This window comes from Vombatus ursinus, unplaced genomic scaffold (assembly GCF_900497805.2).
Source record: "Vombatus ursinus unplaced genomic scaffold, bare-nosed wombat genome assembly UNPS02014802.1, whole genome shotgun sequence".
Taxonomy (NCBI): Eukaryota; Metazoa; Chordata; class Mammalia; order Diprotodontia; family Vombatidae; genus Vombatus; species Vombatus ursinus.
In genome coordinates this window covers 9,791,516-9,809,703 of record NW_020954580.1, presented here as the reverse complement: position 1 = coordinate 9,809,703, position 18,188 = coordinate 9,791,516, and the positions used below count along the sequence as shown (strand labels likewise).

Sequence of the window (18,188 nt, the reverse complement as noted above, 5' to 3'; positions counted from 1 at the left end):
AGAAAGAAAGAAAGAAAGAAAGAAAGAAAGAAAGAAAGAAAGAAAGAGAAAGAAAGAAGGAAGGAAGGAAGGAAAGATTTTAAAAACAATTTCTAATTAGCAATGGCAGACCATAGAGTTAATGTCTGCATGTCTCTTTTAGTAACATATTAAGAACGTGTTTCCAGATTTTCCCACTCATTTCATTTCTTGAACTCAAGAGCAAAACCAAATTAAATGTGTACCGTCTCTTTCAGTGGTGATACTGCTGCTGCTCATAGAAAGATCATCAGGGGTCATTATACCATTGACTTTAGTAACTCCAGTTTTCTTTGTGGCGAATTGTCCTGTACTCATCTCTTCATTGTGCTGTGTGTCTTTAGTCAGTTTCAAAAACACCTACAAAACAATCCAAATTACTTCATAAATGGAATAGCAGGCATTTCTTTTCCCAGGAGGTATGATTTTGACTTTGCATGAGTCCTACATGTGTTGATACAGATGTTTTCTATTTTCTTTAAGGCAACATTTTTATTTCGGGAATGAAAAAATATGCTTCCTGGTCACGTCAATATGTTTATTCTCTCAAGTGACTTTTACTTGGAGAAGAACCTGCAAACCTATTTCTTAGGATTGGATGATTTTTGTGAAATGGAACTTAAATGGTTCTTTTTGTTTTCTTCCTCCTTAAACAATTAGTATTTTCCTTGATGTTTCCTAAAGTTTATCCTAGCTTTCACTAATAAATGGATGCAAGCTCATACCTCTTCCACAGTGGTGTCAGAAATCCCATAGCAGCCAATGTTAAGGTCACTCATACCACTGTCGAGTGCTCTTAGGAGAGAAAGATAGGCTCCTGAAACTTTGGTGTTGAATGGGGGTAACACATAGACAAGTTCTCCACCAATATCCTCCTTAAGATAAGCTTCAGGAAGGTGTGATTGGATCATGGAGGTCACTGCCAATGTGTTACATATTTTACTTGAGTGTAGATTTGGACTCTGGAAAAGACAGAACAGTTGTAGTAATTATGTGTATATATACACATACACACATATACATATATACACATACATGTATATATATAGGTATTATATACACACATGCAAATACAGACATATACATATATTACATATAATTATATGTATATACACATGTGTATTCAACATTTCATAAAAGGACCCTAAATCAACAAGAATTAGATTTCAACCTATTGCTATTTTTCTTTAGAATATAACTTTCAATTAATTTAGAAAAAAAAACTTGTAAAATTTTTAAATTTATAAGGCATAATAATAAATATAATAATAGCTGACATTTATATGTGCCAGGCAATTTGCTAAGAACTTTACAATTATTATCTCATTTGATTCTCACAACATCTTTGAGACATAGGAGATTTTATCATCCTCATTTTACAGCAGAGGAACCTGACCCACTTAGACGTTTAGTAACTTACCCAGGGTTATATATAGCCAGGAAGGGTCTGAGGTCAGATTTGAACTCAGGTTCTCCTAACACAAGGCCTAATACTCTATCCATGGTGCCACCTCACTGCCCCACATCAAAATTAGTAGAAATAAAATAATCAGGAAGAGACAGAACTAGCCTAAGATCATGAAAACACAGTCTCGGAAAGTCTGATCTATTTTGGTGAACTAAAGTCCTACTTTTAGTAAACATAATTGAATTTCAACTTATATAAAGCCATTATTGGGATGGCATTGTAATTCCGTTTTTCCTCTCTGTAATACTTTCCACACCTTTATTTCTGTGGGTAGCAAATTAAAATTTCTTAAATGATCTTTTTTAATAAAGCAACAAGTCTATAGTGTTGATCTTCAGATTTCTCTCTTTCTGACCTAAAAGCCTCACTCTGAAATTATTACTTAAAAGTTGAGGAACATTAAAGTGTGGGAACCTTCTGGAAGGCTCTCAGTCACTCCTTTGGGGATATAACTCATTGGTTTATCTAGCATATAATGAGTTTTTATCAATAAAGAGTGAAGACCTCAGTTCCATATTTTGAAATGAATTAGATTCAAACAATAACAATAAAAAAGTCATTTACGTTTCCCAGGTGAATTAGTGAAATTCTTTTTCTAGCCTAATCAAATGACACACCTTTTTCTTAGTGAGAATGAGATGGTAGCCATCACCGAAGGCTTCCTTGAGGTAAAATGGTGACCCACAGCACCTGAGGCCTCCATGCTCCAAGAAGGCTATTCGGTCACTGAGCACTTCGGCTTCATCCAAGTGATGTGTAGACAGAATGATTGTCCTTGCTAAACAGCATACAAAGACAATTTGTTATGGAAAATGAAGAGTTGGGCATCTTCTAAGAGAGAGTCTAAGAATGTGTCAAACTAGGAATTTTGAAGGGGAAAAGATGGCTTTTTCTAAAACAAAACTAATTGATTATAAGTCCCTAAGAGGATCTAAAGTGATCACTAAAAAAAAAATCTATTGAATTAATGTACAATTGAAAAAAAAGGAAGAGTTGATTATGATTTGTATCTTGTAGACTTCTCTCTTACTCTGTTTCACAGAACATAGGCATGTAGGCATGGTCATACAAAGAAACCTACCAATATATCTATCTTAACTTTGGTTCCTCAGCTCCACTTTCCATTATTACTGTTTTCCACAATATGAAAATATTTTAAGTCTTGTGAATATTCTTTCCTGATTAATTCCACTCCACTTTGATTGGTTCACATCCTGTTAGCACTTATTTAGTCTGTTTTCAGTATATTTTCATTTGTGTATATTTTATATCTCTAATTGGATTCCAAGTTCATCTAGGGCAAAGTGACTTTGGTTTCATTTACATGCCTCCAAAAGCCTAGTTGAGCATTGAATTAATAGTGGTCATTTAATAAATGCTGAGTAATTTTATCAGTAGCCTCAATTTTTCCATTCTGAACCATTGAGTTTAGTTGTTGCCAGAAAAAGGAAAAATGTCTGGCAACAATCTTCATTTAAAGGTATAATTTCTTCTATTAGAGTTTTATCTCCGAAATAACAAGAATTTCAGACCTGTTTTATTCTTTGTGATGACTTCCCATATGCTTCGACGAGAACATGGGTCAACTCCAGTGGAAGGCTCATCTAAAATTACAACCCTGGATCCACCAATAAGGGCGATGGAAATGGACAGTTTCCTCTTCATTCCTCCTGATAATGTTCCAACTCTCTTGTGTCGATGACTATACAGACCAGTATCTTTTAAAGTCCTTCAAAAACAATGTAATATTTGAAAATAAGAATTTGAGATTCTGGAAGAATATATGGAAGGTGGTCTACATGTACACATATATATGTATGTATACATATGCCTACATACATATATGCATATATAAGGGAATATTATTATACAGTAAGAAATTATGAACATGAGGAATTCAGAGAAATGTGGAGATTTATATGAACTGATGCAGAGTAAAATAAACAATCAGAAAAACACTGTACAGAATGACAATGCAAATGGAAAGATCGCTAAGAACCCAGAGTAACTGAAAAACCAATAATAATCCTGGAGAACAAATAATAAATTATAACTCCCTCATCTAAACAGAGAGATAGGGAGGCCACTAGGACACAATGTTATTTTTATTTTCAGATGACGGCACCATATTGGTTATTGTTACTCAACCAGTTTTCTTTGTTACAAGGAAGGGCTTGATTCTGAGGAGGACAAGGAGGTATTTTTCAGAAATGACAGATACAAATGTAAAAGGCATTAATATAACATTTTAAATAAGAAAAATACACATTAATCTATCTTTAAGGATTCATTGAACACCTACTTTGGTTCACATTTATAATGCTTTAATTTACAAATCACTTTCCTCATAGCAATGACATGATCTTGGTGTTTTTAAGTATTATTACTTCCATGTAACAGATGAAGAAACGGGATCTCAGAGAGTCTAAGTTACTTGCTCAAGGTCATACAGCCAATAAGTGGGAAATCCAGATCTCCTGACTACAGTCTTTTTTCAACTACTGGATACTGAGACTATAGTAAAGAGAGGAAATATGACTCATGGCCCCTGTCCTCAAGGATGATACAATCTAATTACAATAATCTATCAATGATAAAACACTAGCCTCCATAAAACAATAGTAGCTCATATAGTACAACATACATTGAAATGCTAAATCATGTGATACAGACTATAAAAGCAGTATGAATTTAGAGAAGGGGGAGAAAGGGAAGATTAATGAAAGCTGGATTGGCTGAGGAAGACTTTCTAGAAAAGTTGACTTAATCTGGGGTTTGAAGGATAGAAAAGTCTTGGATAGGTAGAATGGAAAGGAGAAGGCATTCCAGATGAAGGAGATAACATGAGCCAAAGCAGAGTTGAAAGTGGATATGGTGTACTCATGGTGTAATGAGAAGATTAGCATAACTTGAGTGGGGGACAAATTTTGGGAAGTAGTGGTAAATAAGGGAATAGGAAAAACCAAGATTTTGAAGAACCTTGAGAACTCAGAAGAGGAGTTTTAACTTGGTACTCTATGAAACTGTGAATTCTTGAAGGTTTTGGAACAGAGTTACAGGAAGTAGTATTAATAAAAGATTGGACTGTATAAGAATTAGCTATTTGGCATAGTGGATAAAATGGTGGATGGAGAGTCAGGAAGACCAGAGTTTGAATCCTGTCTTAGGCACTTACTAACTGTGTGACCTTGGGCAAGTCACTTAACCTCTGTTTGCCTATTTCCTCATCTATAAAGTGAGTATGACAATAGCACCAACTTCAAAGAGTTGTGTGGATTAAATGAGATAACATTTGTAAAGAAAGCTCTCTGAAAACTTTACATAAATATTATAAATATTATCTATACAGTACATCATAAATATTATCTATACAGTATATCATAAGAAGAAAAGTTGAGGTTAGAAGGGAATATAGGAAGCTTATTCAAGTAATTTCATTTCAGTTATCCTGATGTAGTACTACCGATGTAGTACTGGAAAGCTTAGAAAAGGGGTAGCATTAGGAATGGAAAGGAAAGATGGATACAAGACATACGTCAGCATAAAAATTAGTAGAATTTAGTTATTAGTGATCCAGGGAATGAAGGTAAGGGAGGAATCAAAGATGATACCAAGCTGGGGCAATGGTGTCATCGTTGACAAAGACAGGAAAGTTGGGAGAAGTAGCTAGTTTTAGACATTTTGAATTTGAAGTGAAGGCAAGACAACTCTGAATCTAAATCCGGATCTCTTTCCACTGCATAATGTGACTTTTGACTTTCCCTTCTTGATTTCCCTCACTGGAGCATCTTCATCTTTTTATTGCCCTAACTATGTGAACTTTCCCTGAGGCTCACTCTATCACACTCTGCTCTTCTCTCTTACATTCTATAGATCTCACTCATTGATGACTTTAACTATCAACTCTATGCTGACCACTGTCAAATGACACTGAAGATGCCTCCAGTCCTGTCTTACCCTAACTTCAACCTTGTACTTCCAGACCGCCCACTGAACATTTCAAGTTCGGCTCAGAGCATGGGACTGGGGATATTTTTATATTTAGCAGTGGCCAGCATAGAGTTGATAGTCAAAGCCAGTATTGTATGAGAACTACAAAGAGTCTAGAGAGATGAGAAAAAGGTGAAAGACTGAACTTACTAAACCCAGAAAACTCAGAGTTAGGCCAATAAAAGAATTATGACAATCCAGTGAATGAAAACAGAGAAATAAAAGAAGTTATATTGTGCATTGGGTTTGGAATAAGGTAGTTTTGAATCTTAGTTCTCTCTCTTGCTGTCTACGTCGCCTTCAGCAAGTTTCTTGATCTCTGTGGGCTCCAGTGACCTCGTATGTAAAATGAGAGGATTGGATTTTCTATGGCAATTTCCGAGAGATTAATTCTTCATGAAGGTGGGTAGCATATGGTCCATGAAGTGGCTCATCTTTCTTTTATATATAGAACAATCCTTCCATCTCTATATCTATGAACCTAAGATCTTCAGGCAGTGAGATGGTACAGTGGATAGAATACCAGGCCTGAAGTTAGGAAGCCCTAAGTTCAAATCCAGCCTCAGACACTTACTGTGTGACCTTGGGCAAGTCACAACCTCTGCTTGCCTCAGTTTCTTCAACTGTGAAATGGGAATAATAACAGCACCTACCTCACAGGTTTGTTATAAAGATCAAATGAGATAATATTTGTAAAGCGCTTAACATAGTGCCTGATAGATAAATGTTGGCTATTATTACCATCATTGTCATCTCAAGTGGAAAAGCAGGATGATTTTAATGTCACAAAAGCCAAGGAAGGAGAGTGATCTGATATAATCCCTCCCTGAGGAGGAACCCCAAACAGAGAAAAATATTTGTAAGCAGATAGCAGCACAGGGAGGATTAAAAATAGTTTAACAAGAAAAAAAAATTTCCTATTAAACATTTTGTTAAGACAAGAGATGTGGTTTGCTATGTGCACATTACCCTGCCATATTCCATACCTTTTCACTTCCTCGTGTAGTTGCTTTTTGCTCCAATAAGGAACCTTGATGGAGCCATAGAGGAGAAGGTGTTCCTTGGTTGTGAGATAACTGAATAAGACGTCATGCTGCATGCAGACACCCATGTTCTTCCGGATAAGATTCAGATCAATTCTAGTGTCCTTTCCATAAACAAATATCGTGCCGGCTGTGGCACCAAATAGCCCAGTCAACATGGAGCTGGAAATAAATAAGAAGAGCAATTAGGCGTGAACCAAGTGATTAAACTGAACTTATATTGCTAAACTTGCCACGTCTATTGGCAAATTATACTTGAGCATACCACCTTCAAAAGAGTAAATAGGGAAGACCTGGCTACAGAATGAAGCATAAGGAAATACTAAAATGGATATGCGTTCTCATCTACTTGGGAGTTTTCTTCAAGGGCACAGATCAGAGTCAGGTGTGGCACCACATGTCTGGAGTCCCAATTACCAAGGAGGCTAACGATGGTGTATCTCATGAGCCCTGGAGTTCTGGGCTGCAGGATGGCTGTCTGCACAAAATTTTGCATTGATATGGTGATTCTCCTGGGAATAGAGGTCTAGCCTGAAGAGGGGCAAATGAGCTGAGGTTGTTTTAGGTTTCCATGCCAAACAGAGAAGCACTGGGGCCATGTATTACCCCTTCATTTCCTGCCTGAGAAAGACAGGGAATTGTTGTTTAGTCATTTCAGTTGTATCCAACTCTTTATGGCCCCATTTGGAGTTTTCTTGGCAAAAGTACTGGAGAGGTTTGCCATTTCCTTCTCCAGCTCATTTTACAGATGAGGAAACTGAGGCAAAGAGGGCTAAGTGACTTGCTCAGGTTCACGTAGCTAGTAGGTGTCTGAAGCCAGATTTGAACTCATGAGGATGGGTCTTCTTCCTGATGTCAGGCCCAGCATTTTATCCACCATTCTATATAACTGCAGAGAGACAGAGAGACCCAGCCTATTTTTTTTTTTAAATAATAGGGAAACCCAATCTTTAAAAAAAAAAAAAAACAAAAAAACTAAGGCAGCAAATAATCTATCCATGCCTGCATGTCCTGTGCAATTCTTGTCCATGTATTCCCGCAATGTCAAAAATCTTACTCATTAGCTACATATGATGTGGCATATTGGAGGTAAGTCACTAGAATTTAAAAACAAACTGTGAAGTTAACAGTAAGTGCAGAATGTGATCCTTCCTCACATGAAGAAGTGCTAGGTAAGATTGGAGGAGAGAAGGGATAACCTGTGCACTCTCACCTCTTGCCTCACTGGGATTTGGCCTTCGATCGACAATTGGATATACCGTATAGTATTACATTTATTCATAGCAACAATAGTTCAAGAATCAAGGTGAGCATAAACAGATTTTCCCTTACTGCTTCAGGTTATGGTAGATGGGTCTATGGCAATTTCCAAGAGATTAATTCCTCATGAAGGTAGGTGATATATGGTCCATGAAGTGGCTCATCTTTCTTCTATATATAGAGTAGGGAATTACTAGTGTCTTTCTATATTTGAAGGTGAGGACGTGTTAAGGTGAGCACATGTTAAGTAACATACTGCAGGTTCCCTTGATAAAAATACGCCCTTCAAAAGTAACTTACATGGTGGTGGTTTTCCCAGCTCCATTAGGCCCCAGCAATGAAGTGATATGCCCTTCATAAAAATTCAAATTGAGATTATCCACTGCAACTTTGGAGCCATACATCTTGGTGAGGCCATGGAGAGCAACTCCAACTGTGAGATCTTTTGGTTCAGGTTCCAGGTTAGGGGGAAAGATGTACTCAGGACCTGGATAAGCCAGAGAAAAATCATCAGTACACACAATTGATTTAACTTTTTTAATATCATGGAAATACAACTGCAGGTTTTAAATTATATTTGAAAAAATATTTGTCAGCAGATAACTATTTGAATCATCTCTATTATAGCCTTTGGCCTTTTCATCTAGTTTAAAAGTGAATAAGAAAAGAGCACAACCACCCGTACCATTCTCAAAGTTTTATGTCCTTTTTATCTGTTTGAAGAAAGGTGTCCTTGAACACTGTGTGGAAATGATGATTTTTCATTTATTCAATAGCTCTTAAATATGAGAAGGGCTATTCTTTAATAGGAAAGACAAATGTGGATTTTTTTTATTAACCAAAAAGAGAGGATGATTTCAACATGTGAAACAGACAAATGCAAGGACTACCATAAAATAACATGGCAGATGTTATGTGTGGCCTATGGAATCCATCTGACTACTCTAAAGTCAAGCCTTGCACATGCAATGGAAGATAAACTATGTATTATAATTATAATTAATAACAATAAGGCCACCATTAAGAATATAATGTTTTAAACAGTACTTTATAGTTTACAAGGTACTCTCTTCAAAACAACCTTGTGATACTAGATGAGCTGGCCATTGGCATATAGCTAGTAATTGATAGATGTAGTTGTCAAAATAAGATGGATTCCACTGGAAAAGTTTGCTGCTCTTTCTATTCTAATTTGCAGCTCAATGTATGCATGCCATCCTTCCTCTGTACAAATGTAAGCAGGGCTTGAACCTTGAATTAGTTTTTCTAATCAAACAAATGAATCAGCAAGTATTTATGAAGTGCCTACTATGTGCTAAGTGCTGATGATAAAAAGGCAAAAAATGAAAAAATTTGTCCTTGAGGGACTTACATTCTATCAGAGAAAGACAATTTGTATGCATAATAAGTAAGGTGGGTGATGCTAAATTATTCACATGCTTTTTTTTTTTTTTTTTGCCTTTGATCCTCTTCGACAAAAGAAAGTTGGCTGGAATTAGGGATTAAGGCTATGTAAGTGCTTTGTGAGTAGGGATTATTTTATCCTTTGTATTAGTAGCATCAGCAACTAGCACAGTGCCTGGCACATATTGGGTGCTTTGTAAATGCTTATTGATTGATTAATTGATTGAAGAAAATAAGCTTTTCTCTCTGTAAGGCTAACTAGGTCCAGAAGTGGTTCTGGTACCTTTACCCTGATTATCATCATATGCTAATTCTCTGAGTTAATGAGCCTAGTCTGAGTCATAATTTAATCCCCATAAGCGTCCATATACGTATGTGTAGGTATAGCCATCCATGACTAACAGGATAATAATTTTACAGTTTGGAGAAACATAATGAAAAGCATCAGTCATGATCCCTCTTTGGATTGACCGTCTAATAAAACATTTTATGAACTTACTTGTCTTACTGCCAGAGATGCTGGTAGTCTGCATCATAATATTGGTGATGAGAAAGCCATCGCTTTTTTCTTGCTTTACCTCCGCACATCCAAAGCGCTCCTTCCAATAGGAAGGAAGAACTGGGAAATACCATGGAGAGGCCACACCATAGGTCCCTAGAATTGAAATAAAGAGTGATGGTTATTAACCATTAATGAGAAACATCCAAAAATGAACAAAAGAATGTTATATTCCTTATCTATAAAGTGAAGGAGTTTGATCAGATGAACCATAAAGTCACCTTCAGCTTGACAGTTCAAAATCACTGAGTCTATTTTGCTTTGTAATGTGCAAATAAAACCAAATGTCAAATTGAAAATGCAAACCACTTTTCATTTTTTTTACCTGCATAGCATCAAGGAGGAGAAGAAACTATGTTATCATAAGATTAAAGTTGCTATTTATATTTTTTGTGAAAAAAAAAATTGAGTCATCATGGTATAGTAGTACATAGAGAACTGGCCTTGAAGCCAGGAAGACCTGGGTTCAAATCTCACCTCTGACACATACTAGCTGTGTGACCTTGGGCAAGTCATATAACTTCTCAACACTCTAAGCAATTCATTAGCAGAGCAAGGAATTAGGTACAAACCAAAGGAGAGGGTTGGGGGGTGGCGTGATAGAGAGAATAGTATAAGGTAAAAGAGAATAGCTTTCAAAGAAGATAGAACGTTCAAACCCTGGAGGGAAGTTGAGCTGACTAAGGTGAAATTCCAAAATGGAGGGCGAGTTGCTTTGGGACCCAGAAAGGGGAAAAAATCCTTTCTTGTCAGTAGTTTAGGGGGATTATGTGATAATTTACTAGGCCATGGCCAGTTGGTCAGAGAGAGGTATTCCAAGAATAACTAAACTGGGGGTAATATAGGAAGGCTTAGGCAGATCCTCTCCAACTCCCCCACCCTCCTAACTGGGGAAGAAGGTGACGCCGGAGGTCTGTGGAATATTAGCCCTGGATGGCTAAATCCATAGCAATATGACAAAAACAGTTCATAGCAAGCTAAGCCTAGGCAAGAAGAAATTGGGTGGAGATGAGGTAGGAAGGAAGCAAAATAACCTATAAAAGCTGTTGAGGACCAAGACACTTGTATTAATGACTTGTGTAGCTTGTATTACTGCCCCTCTTTTTAACTATTACTAAAACCATGCCCCCTTTTGTCCACTCTCACCCACCCCACCAAATGATCTTCTGTAACGCTTCTTGGCAAAGCTTATTAAAACACTAAGAACGTGGTGTATTATTAGTAGGCTAGGTAAGAGTGGGTGGGGCCGGGGGGCAGAAGAGTCCACTGTGATGTTTCCTCTAGAGAGATGCTGGGGTTTAGGAAATCTCAGAAAGCAAGGTTAAGTAGTACTTGGTACAATACGCTGTCTTGGGCTAACTCAGAGATTTGTAACCTAGGATTTGTGAACTTTAAAAAATGATAACTATTTCAATATAATAGGTTTCCTTTGTTGTTTTATGTATTTTCTTTTATGAATTTAAAAACATGATTCTGAGCAGAGGCTCATAGGCTTTACCGGACCTACTGCCAGAAGGGTCTGTGACACCCATAAAGGTTAAGACCCCCTGGTGTAGCTGGTGTAAAAGGAAGGAATATCCTTGAGATGTCTGTCGCCGTATAAACTGATGTTCATGAAAACTATCAAGTAAAAGAGAAGAATGCTAAAAAGGAATAAATATTATGACACTGTCTTGCAAAATCTCTTCTTTTGGAACTACACAATAAATTGACATTTGTAGAGTACTTTTGAAAATCACTATACACATATTATTTCATTTGAGCATATTACATCAGCCCTGTGAGGGAGGCTCTATTGATAACATCATTCCCATTTTACAGACAAGGAAATGGAGGCTCAGAGAGAAGTGACTTGACTAAGGCCACATGACTGATAAATAAGTGCCAGAGGCAGGATATGGACCCAAATCTAGCACTCAAACCATGATGCCATATTGTCTACCTCACTGCACAGCCATAATATAAACACTGAATCATCTGCTGTGTTTCTAAATGTGGATAGACAAGAAATGACTAAAGGTCATTACAGATATATAACATATCACCTCAGAACCATAGTGAAATAAGGATCCTAAGTCATCCTATTCCATTAAGGGTCTTATATATTCAGTTTGCATAATTAGGATAATCAGAAATCTCCTCAAACCATTCAAAGCATCTCATTCTTGGGATATGGAAGATCTGAATTGATTTGATTTTGTTCCATGTTCCTTGAGACTCTCCAATTAGGAAATAACACGGGAATAATAAGCTAAAATATGATTTCCCCTTAGAACGGTTTTTAATTTTAGAAATGACATTTAGCAGGCATTTTCCACCATATATAGTATCATTTACACTTGAAAGGCAGAATGTCATAGTGGACAGAGTGTGACTCAGAATCAGGAAGAGTTTCTGCTTCTGACACATACTAACGATGTGATCCCGTACAGGACACTTAACCATGTCCATCAATACTCTGAGATTATAAGTTATAAAACAGCTGCTGATTTGCATGGATAGAGAAAATTTCCTCATTGGGAATTGCCTACACCAATGAAATCTCAGGTCTAAACTTCCCCTGTCCCTCCATATATACATATATATTCACACACACAAACACATATACATGTGCATATGTGTATACATGCATGTAAATATGCATATATAAATATATGCACACACTATCTGAAAGCCTATCTTTTCTACCCAGTCATGTGCATATTTGCAAAATATTCAGAACTGATGTACATAGACTACCTCAAAACTCCAATGGATCTGTGATGTTATGGATGTAGGTATGCCTGCTATTGATCACTCTTCCAGCTCATCTCATCTAATGTGTTACAGACATTGTATTTCATATAATCACATCAGGCTATTTGCTAGAATCCTGTTCTCACCTGGAAAGACATTCCTAACATACCACGCAATAAGGAAGTAAATGACAGAATCGACAAGAATTAGGCAACACAACCAGCCAAATGAGGTGGTATCATCATGGATGGGAGAACTGTACATATTTTCCCACTGAAGACCTACAAAATAAATACAGATATTGTTCAGTGAAACATATCATGGCTGTGAAAGATGAAAATTCATTTTTAAAGAAAGTGAACTTACCGATACCCTGTTCCTCATATTGGGCAATGTACTGGCTGGCATAACTGAATGCCGTTGGGGACAGTAGGCTCTGTGAGAAAAACAAATAGCGGTGATATTTCATATATTCATCATGTACTTCACGCAGAGGTACCTTAAATACTTAAAAGTTAGACGCTGGTGTGTAGAAAACTGACACTCTCTAGGTATAGTTGAAAATATGGAAATATCCCCTTAAAAAGCACACTATTACTACTACTACTACTACCACTATGACTACAACTATGACGACTACTACTACTACTACTATACTACTACTACTACAATACTACTACTACTATTACCACTACTACTACTACTACTACTACAGAGAACAGGGAATAAAGGAGAAAATTTTGACAGACTAAAAAAATCAGAGGAATATGAATAGGGAAAACATCATTATTCATTGTGCAGCCAAAGATGGTATTTTATGTATGACCATAGGTTATCTCTCATGAGACACAGTTACAACTCAAACCATTGTATGTTGCTCTGAAAATTATGTTAGATACTTAATTGATGTTTTGACAGATAGCAGAGGGTAGTGTGTAGTCAGCTAAGAATGCCTGGGTTGAAGGACTGCTTTTAGCACATACTAGCCAACCACTGACAAGTCACTAAACCACCTCTCAATGGACTAGGGAACTCTCTAAGACTGTAAATTACTGATGAGTTGCCAATTTGCCTCAAAAGGGAGAATTTTTGTACTAGGTTTGCCTATACCAGTGAAATCACAGGTGTGGAACCCTAACTCTAACCCTAACCCTAACCCTAACCCTAATTGCGCTCTAACCCTAACCCTAACCCTAACCCTAACGAATAATACCTACCCCCATGAATACTACAGTGCTAAGCTTAAATAAGGGCTTAGGTGGCATAATGGATAGAGCACTAGAAATGGAGTTAGGAAGACCTGAGCTCAAATGTGGCCTCAGACACTTACTAGCTGTGTGACCCTGGGCAAGTCTTCTAACTCTGTTTGCCACAATTTCTTCATCTGTAAAAATGAGCTGGAGAAGGAATGGCAAACCATTCCAGTATCTTTGCCAAGAAAACCCCAAATAGGATCATGAAGAATTGGACATGACTGAAATGACTGAACAACAATAAGCTTAAATATCATCAAGAAAACTTAATTGATGAAGGAACATGTTCAATTTAAGAACTTATTTCACATAACAGGGTCATTATTACACAAATATAAAAGGGGAAGACCATTTACTTGAAACTGAATGTTTATAATTTTAAGAGATTTCAAATTTAAATCCAAAATAGCTATTGCTGAATGGACTGTTTTATCCCATTCCACCAGCAACACATCTAAGACAAAATTTTAATCTGACTGTGAATGAGTGATGTGTTCAACTTCAGCTTTCCAAATTCTAAAGGAACTTGTTAAGCCTCAGAAAAAAAGCTTCAGAAATTCACAGATGAGCCCAGTGCTTTAGAATACAAAAATTAAAAGTCATACAAGAAGTACCATACAAATAGAGCCGTTAGAAAGTTTCTTAAACTATGTACCTCAGCATATATGGGCAACACGCCTACTCTTTTTAGCATAAATGTCCCTCTAATTTATACTGTGTACCATGACTACAGACATATTTCAGGCCTTTAGGCTTCAGGGCCTACGAGAAATTGGACCATTCATGAAATGGTCATCTTAATGCTACACAGCATTAATACTATTCTTCTTGATACACATTACCATAAAATAAATACATTTCATCATTGAGACTTTGGAAGGAGTAAGAAAAGATAGTCAAATAATTTTTGAAGCTATCTTCAAAATTCTCTTCATGGAGTCATATGCCAACTTGGACTCACAACTATATAAAAATGTAGGATAAAATTGGGGACTGAGTTTGGTTTCCTGCCACCTCAGCTTTAAATTTAGGCAAGTAAACTTTTAACTGAAGTGTCTAGGAACAAAAATGATCCACTTGTCACACCCTGGTAATTTCCACAATAGACTCACCATGAATGTCTTGACTATAAAGCTCAATTCACTCTCAATTGTAATTAGAACAATGAAGGGGAAAAAGGCAATGATGTAGATGAGACTTCCAATCAGGGCAGCAATATTGGTATTGTTGAAGAAGACACTGATGAGGTAGCTCATGGCAATAACAGAGAAGCTATAGTCCGAAAAATATAGGAACAAGATGAATCCATTCGTTTTGGGGAGAATGTTCCCAAACTTGAGTATACTAATAAGAATGATGATAGTAACCAGCAGGAATCCAATGCTTTCTAAGAGCCAGGCAAAAAAATGGCTACAGGAGTTCACACCCATCATCTTCATGTACTAGAAGGAAGAAAGAAAAGGGGTAGCCAATTTTAAAACTGTTCAACCACAAAGCTAATACTAAACCACTTCAAATGCTCTTTGTGAATAAGAATTAATCTCTTAGTCCCCATAATTGCTTATCTATGCATTTTATTAATTTATGTGAATGTCATGTTAACCTTATTTGGGTGTATTGTCTATGCTGGACTTAGCTGTCTTAAATTATGCTGTTCCGGGGCACAGTCTGTAATCAATTGTCTTGGTGATAGTTTTATAATTTGTATTAATTCTATCCTATAGCTTGAATGTAAATAGAACCACAGAATGTTAGATCTTAACATAATATTGTCTAACCCCGTCATTTCACAGATGGGGAAGCTGAGACCAGAAAACTGAAGTGACTTGACTGAGGGGACTCAATCTTTTAGTGATTAGATTTAGAACTAGAATTTCAATCTGTTCAAATCCAGTCTGACAACCTTACTGATTAAACTATTGATCTTGGATAAAATTTTAAATCAATGCCATGTTATATAGAATTTTATGATATAATTTATAAAAATTTTACAATATATTTATGTTAGCAATATACATACAAGCATAAGTAATTTTTTTAAAAACTGTGTTTTGTCTGGAGTTGACATTAGAATTGGTATTCATTTAATAACTGCATTATCATACTAAATATTCATTAATACAAAGTCTAATTTCAATAAAATCTAAAGATACGGCATAGGACATATTTTTAAGAATTAAAACATAAAAGCTTTATTTGGAACAGTATTTCTCTTTCCCAATTCTCCATCCTTGAAATCTACTGATAGTCCAGGGTAAATTTGTAGCCCTTAGCATCCAGAACACCTTTTAACATCTAGACTGAATTCATGTAACTGAGCATACTCTAAACTTCTCTCTTCCTGGATATTCTTTGATAACTTAATTCAATTCAACAACCATTTAGTGCCTACTGTGTACAAGAAACTATTCTGTGTGACCCAGTAATGACTTAGTGATCACCCCAGAGTCCAAAACATTTTTCATCCAGAGAGAAAAACAAATTCATCATAATCTGCCTCTCAATTATGCGTATTCTTTCATTGTAGGGTGTGTATATACATGGGGGAATTTGGGGGCGGAGGAAAAGTAACTGAGCCGTTTCTTTTGGAATTTGCAATAATTTTCAAAATATATTAGGTCTCTGAGCCTATTTGGTTCTGTTCATTCTTTTCATTCATTTTACTCCCAATCCTCCCCTTCCCCACAACAATAAAGCCCTCTATAAGCATTTATGAAATCTTTTCTTTTGCAAAACCAAGGTATTTCAAATGTTTTCTTTCTCTCCCCCCCTTTCAATTTTGCCAAGGGGGAAAATAATAGGGAGCTCGCTGGATCTTTTGGTCTACCACTGCAATAGTGAATTTTTATTCTCTGCAACTTATCACATTTTGATAACACCGCTGCTCCTCTTGTTCCCATGGAAACAGATACCTGACTGCCAACAGCCTAAGCTGCAGGCTATAAGCTAATCATCCCTGGGTAAAAACAAAAACAACAAAACAACAGTGACAACAATAACAGAACTTGTGACTTTTCCTGTTAACTTGGCTCTCATTCTCGCCCGCTTCTATGGTCTTGTGACACAATACAATAGAAATCCAACCTTAGTCTCCATAGGAATGAAAACTTGAAACAAGGCTTCCTGATTTAGAGCGACCGTTTGAGGTTACAAGTTTCTCCCATCTACCAAGTACAATGTGACTGGAAGCAAAATGTTGGTTTGAAGGATCCCACAGCTCTATCACCGGAAGAGACCTTCAAGCTCATCTTGCCCAATCTTGTCATTTTGTAAATGAGGAAACTGAGACCAAGAGAAGGAAAGTAACTTACCTAAGAACTCATGGATCATAGGTATCAGACTTTGAATTCAAAGCTGAGTTCTTTGACAACAAATTAGGGAAATTTCCATTTTCCCATAATCTTACCCTTCCACCCCACCCTTATTCATGAAGACTGTTTGAATGGGGTTAAGGTTGCTCATAAGTCAATGATTTATGTGCAGAGATACTTTAGGTGAACCTTTTCTTTACTTATTTCCCATTGTTTGTATTTTTGGAGCTTTACTGAGACCGTTTCAGTAAGCAAAATAGAAACTAAGACAAATAAAATCATCACTTCAAACGTCATATTCAGCATCTAATAGAGTGGCCACAATTAAAAACCCCTCCCCTTTGTCCCCAAATCCAATCCAGAAAAAAGAACAGGATTTTAGTGTTCTTTTAAGACAAATTATTAGGATAAACATCTTAGTTTTTCATCTCATTTGCAGGGAAATCATGTTAATTTCCAATGATCTAAGAGATCCAAAAGGCTATTTAAATTCCTTACTAATTCAATTCACTTCATCAAATATATTGAGTTACTACTAGGTATAAGATACTGCATGACACTTATAGGGTAGATAATACATGTGGGGATATATGAAGCCTGACTTGGATTTAACAAAAGGGCATTTCATTTTTTTTGACAATCATGATTCCAGTTTTCAGCTTTGAACTAATGATGAAACATATCTTCCTCTTCTCAGCAGGGAGGTGATAGACTAAAAGTACAGGCCAAAGTGTTTGTGTGTGTGTGTGTGTGTGTGTGTGTGTGTGTGTGTTTTACTTATCTCTACTTCTTCGTTACATGTGAGGTTCCTATGTGAGGGAGTACAGTTTGGAAAGGACGGTGCATCCCACGGGAAATGGAAGTCAGAAAAAGAATAATATCAATAAGACATTTAAAAAGTTAATCTTGATATGTCAAAAGTTTCATGTTTTGTGATGAAGAGTTAAAAGAGGGGCAGCTAGGTGGCGCTGGATAGAGCACCGGCATTGGATTCAGGAGGACATGAGTTCAAATCCAGCTTCAGATACATAATACTTACTAGCTGTGTGACCCTGGCCAAGTCACCTAACCCCATTGCCCAACCCAAAAGGAAGGAAGGAAGAAAGAAAGAAAGAAAGAAAGAAAGAAAGAAAGAAAGAAAGAAAG

General features: G+C 36.6%; 1 protein-coding gene across 2 annotated transcripts in view; it reads right to left on the bottom strand.

Moving 5' to 3' along the window:
• ABCA12 (ATP binding cassette subfamily A member 12) overlaps positions 1 to 18,188 on the bottom strand; it is a 231,137-nt gene that overhangs the window by 51,490 nt on the left and 161,459 nt on the right. For both annotated transcript variants that reach the window (XM_027873671.1, XM_027873672.1), the window contains exons 24-33: positions 14,844 to 15,173; positions 12,845 to 12,914; positions 12,625 to 12,759; positions 9,683 to 9,838; positions 8,080 to 8,266; positions 6,463 to 6,681; positions 3,019 to 3,215; positions 2,104 to 2,264; positions 744 to 980; positions 225 to 378 (exon numbers count right to left, since the gene is read on the bottom strand). In XM_027873671.1, the coding sequence (XP_027729472.1) occupies positions 225 to 378; positions 744 to 980; positions 2,104 to 2,264; positions 3,019 to 3,215; positions 6,463 to 6,681; positions 8,080 to 8,266; positions 9,683 to 9,838; positions 12,625 to 12,759; positions 12,845 to 12,914; positions 14,844 to 15,173 (1,846 nt within the window). The remainder of the gene's footprint in view (positions 1 to 224; positions 379 to 743; positions 981 to 2,103; positions 2,265 to 3,018; positions 3,216 to 6,462; positions 6,682 to 8,079; positions 8,267 to 9,682; positions 9,839 to 12,624; positions 12,760 to 12,844; positions 12,915 to 14,843; positions 15,174 to 18,188) is intronic.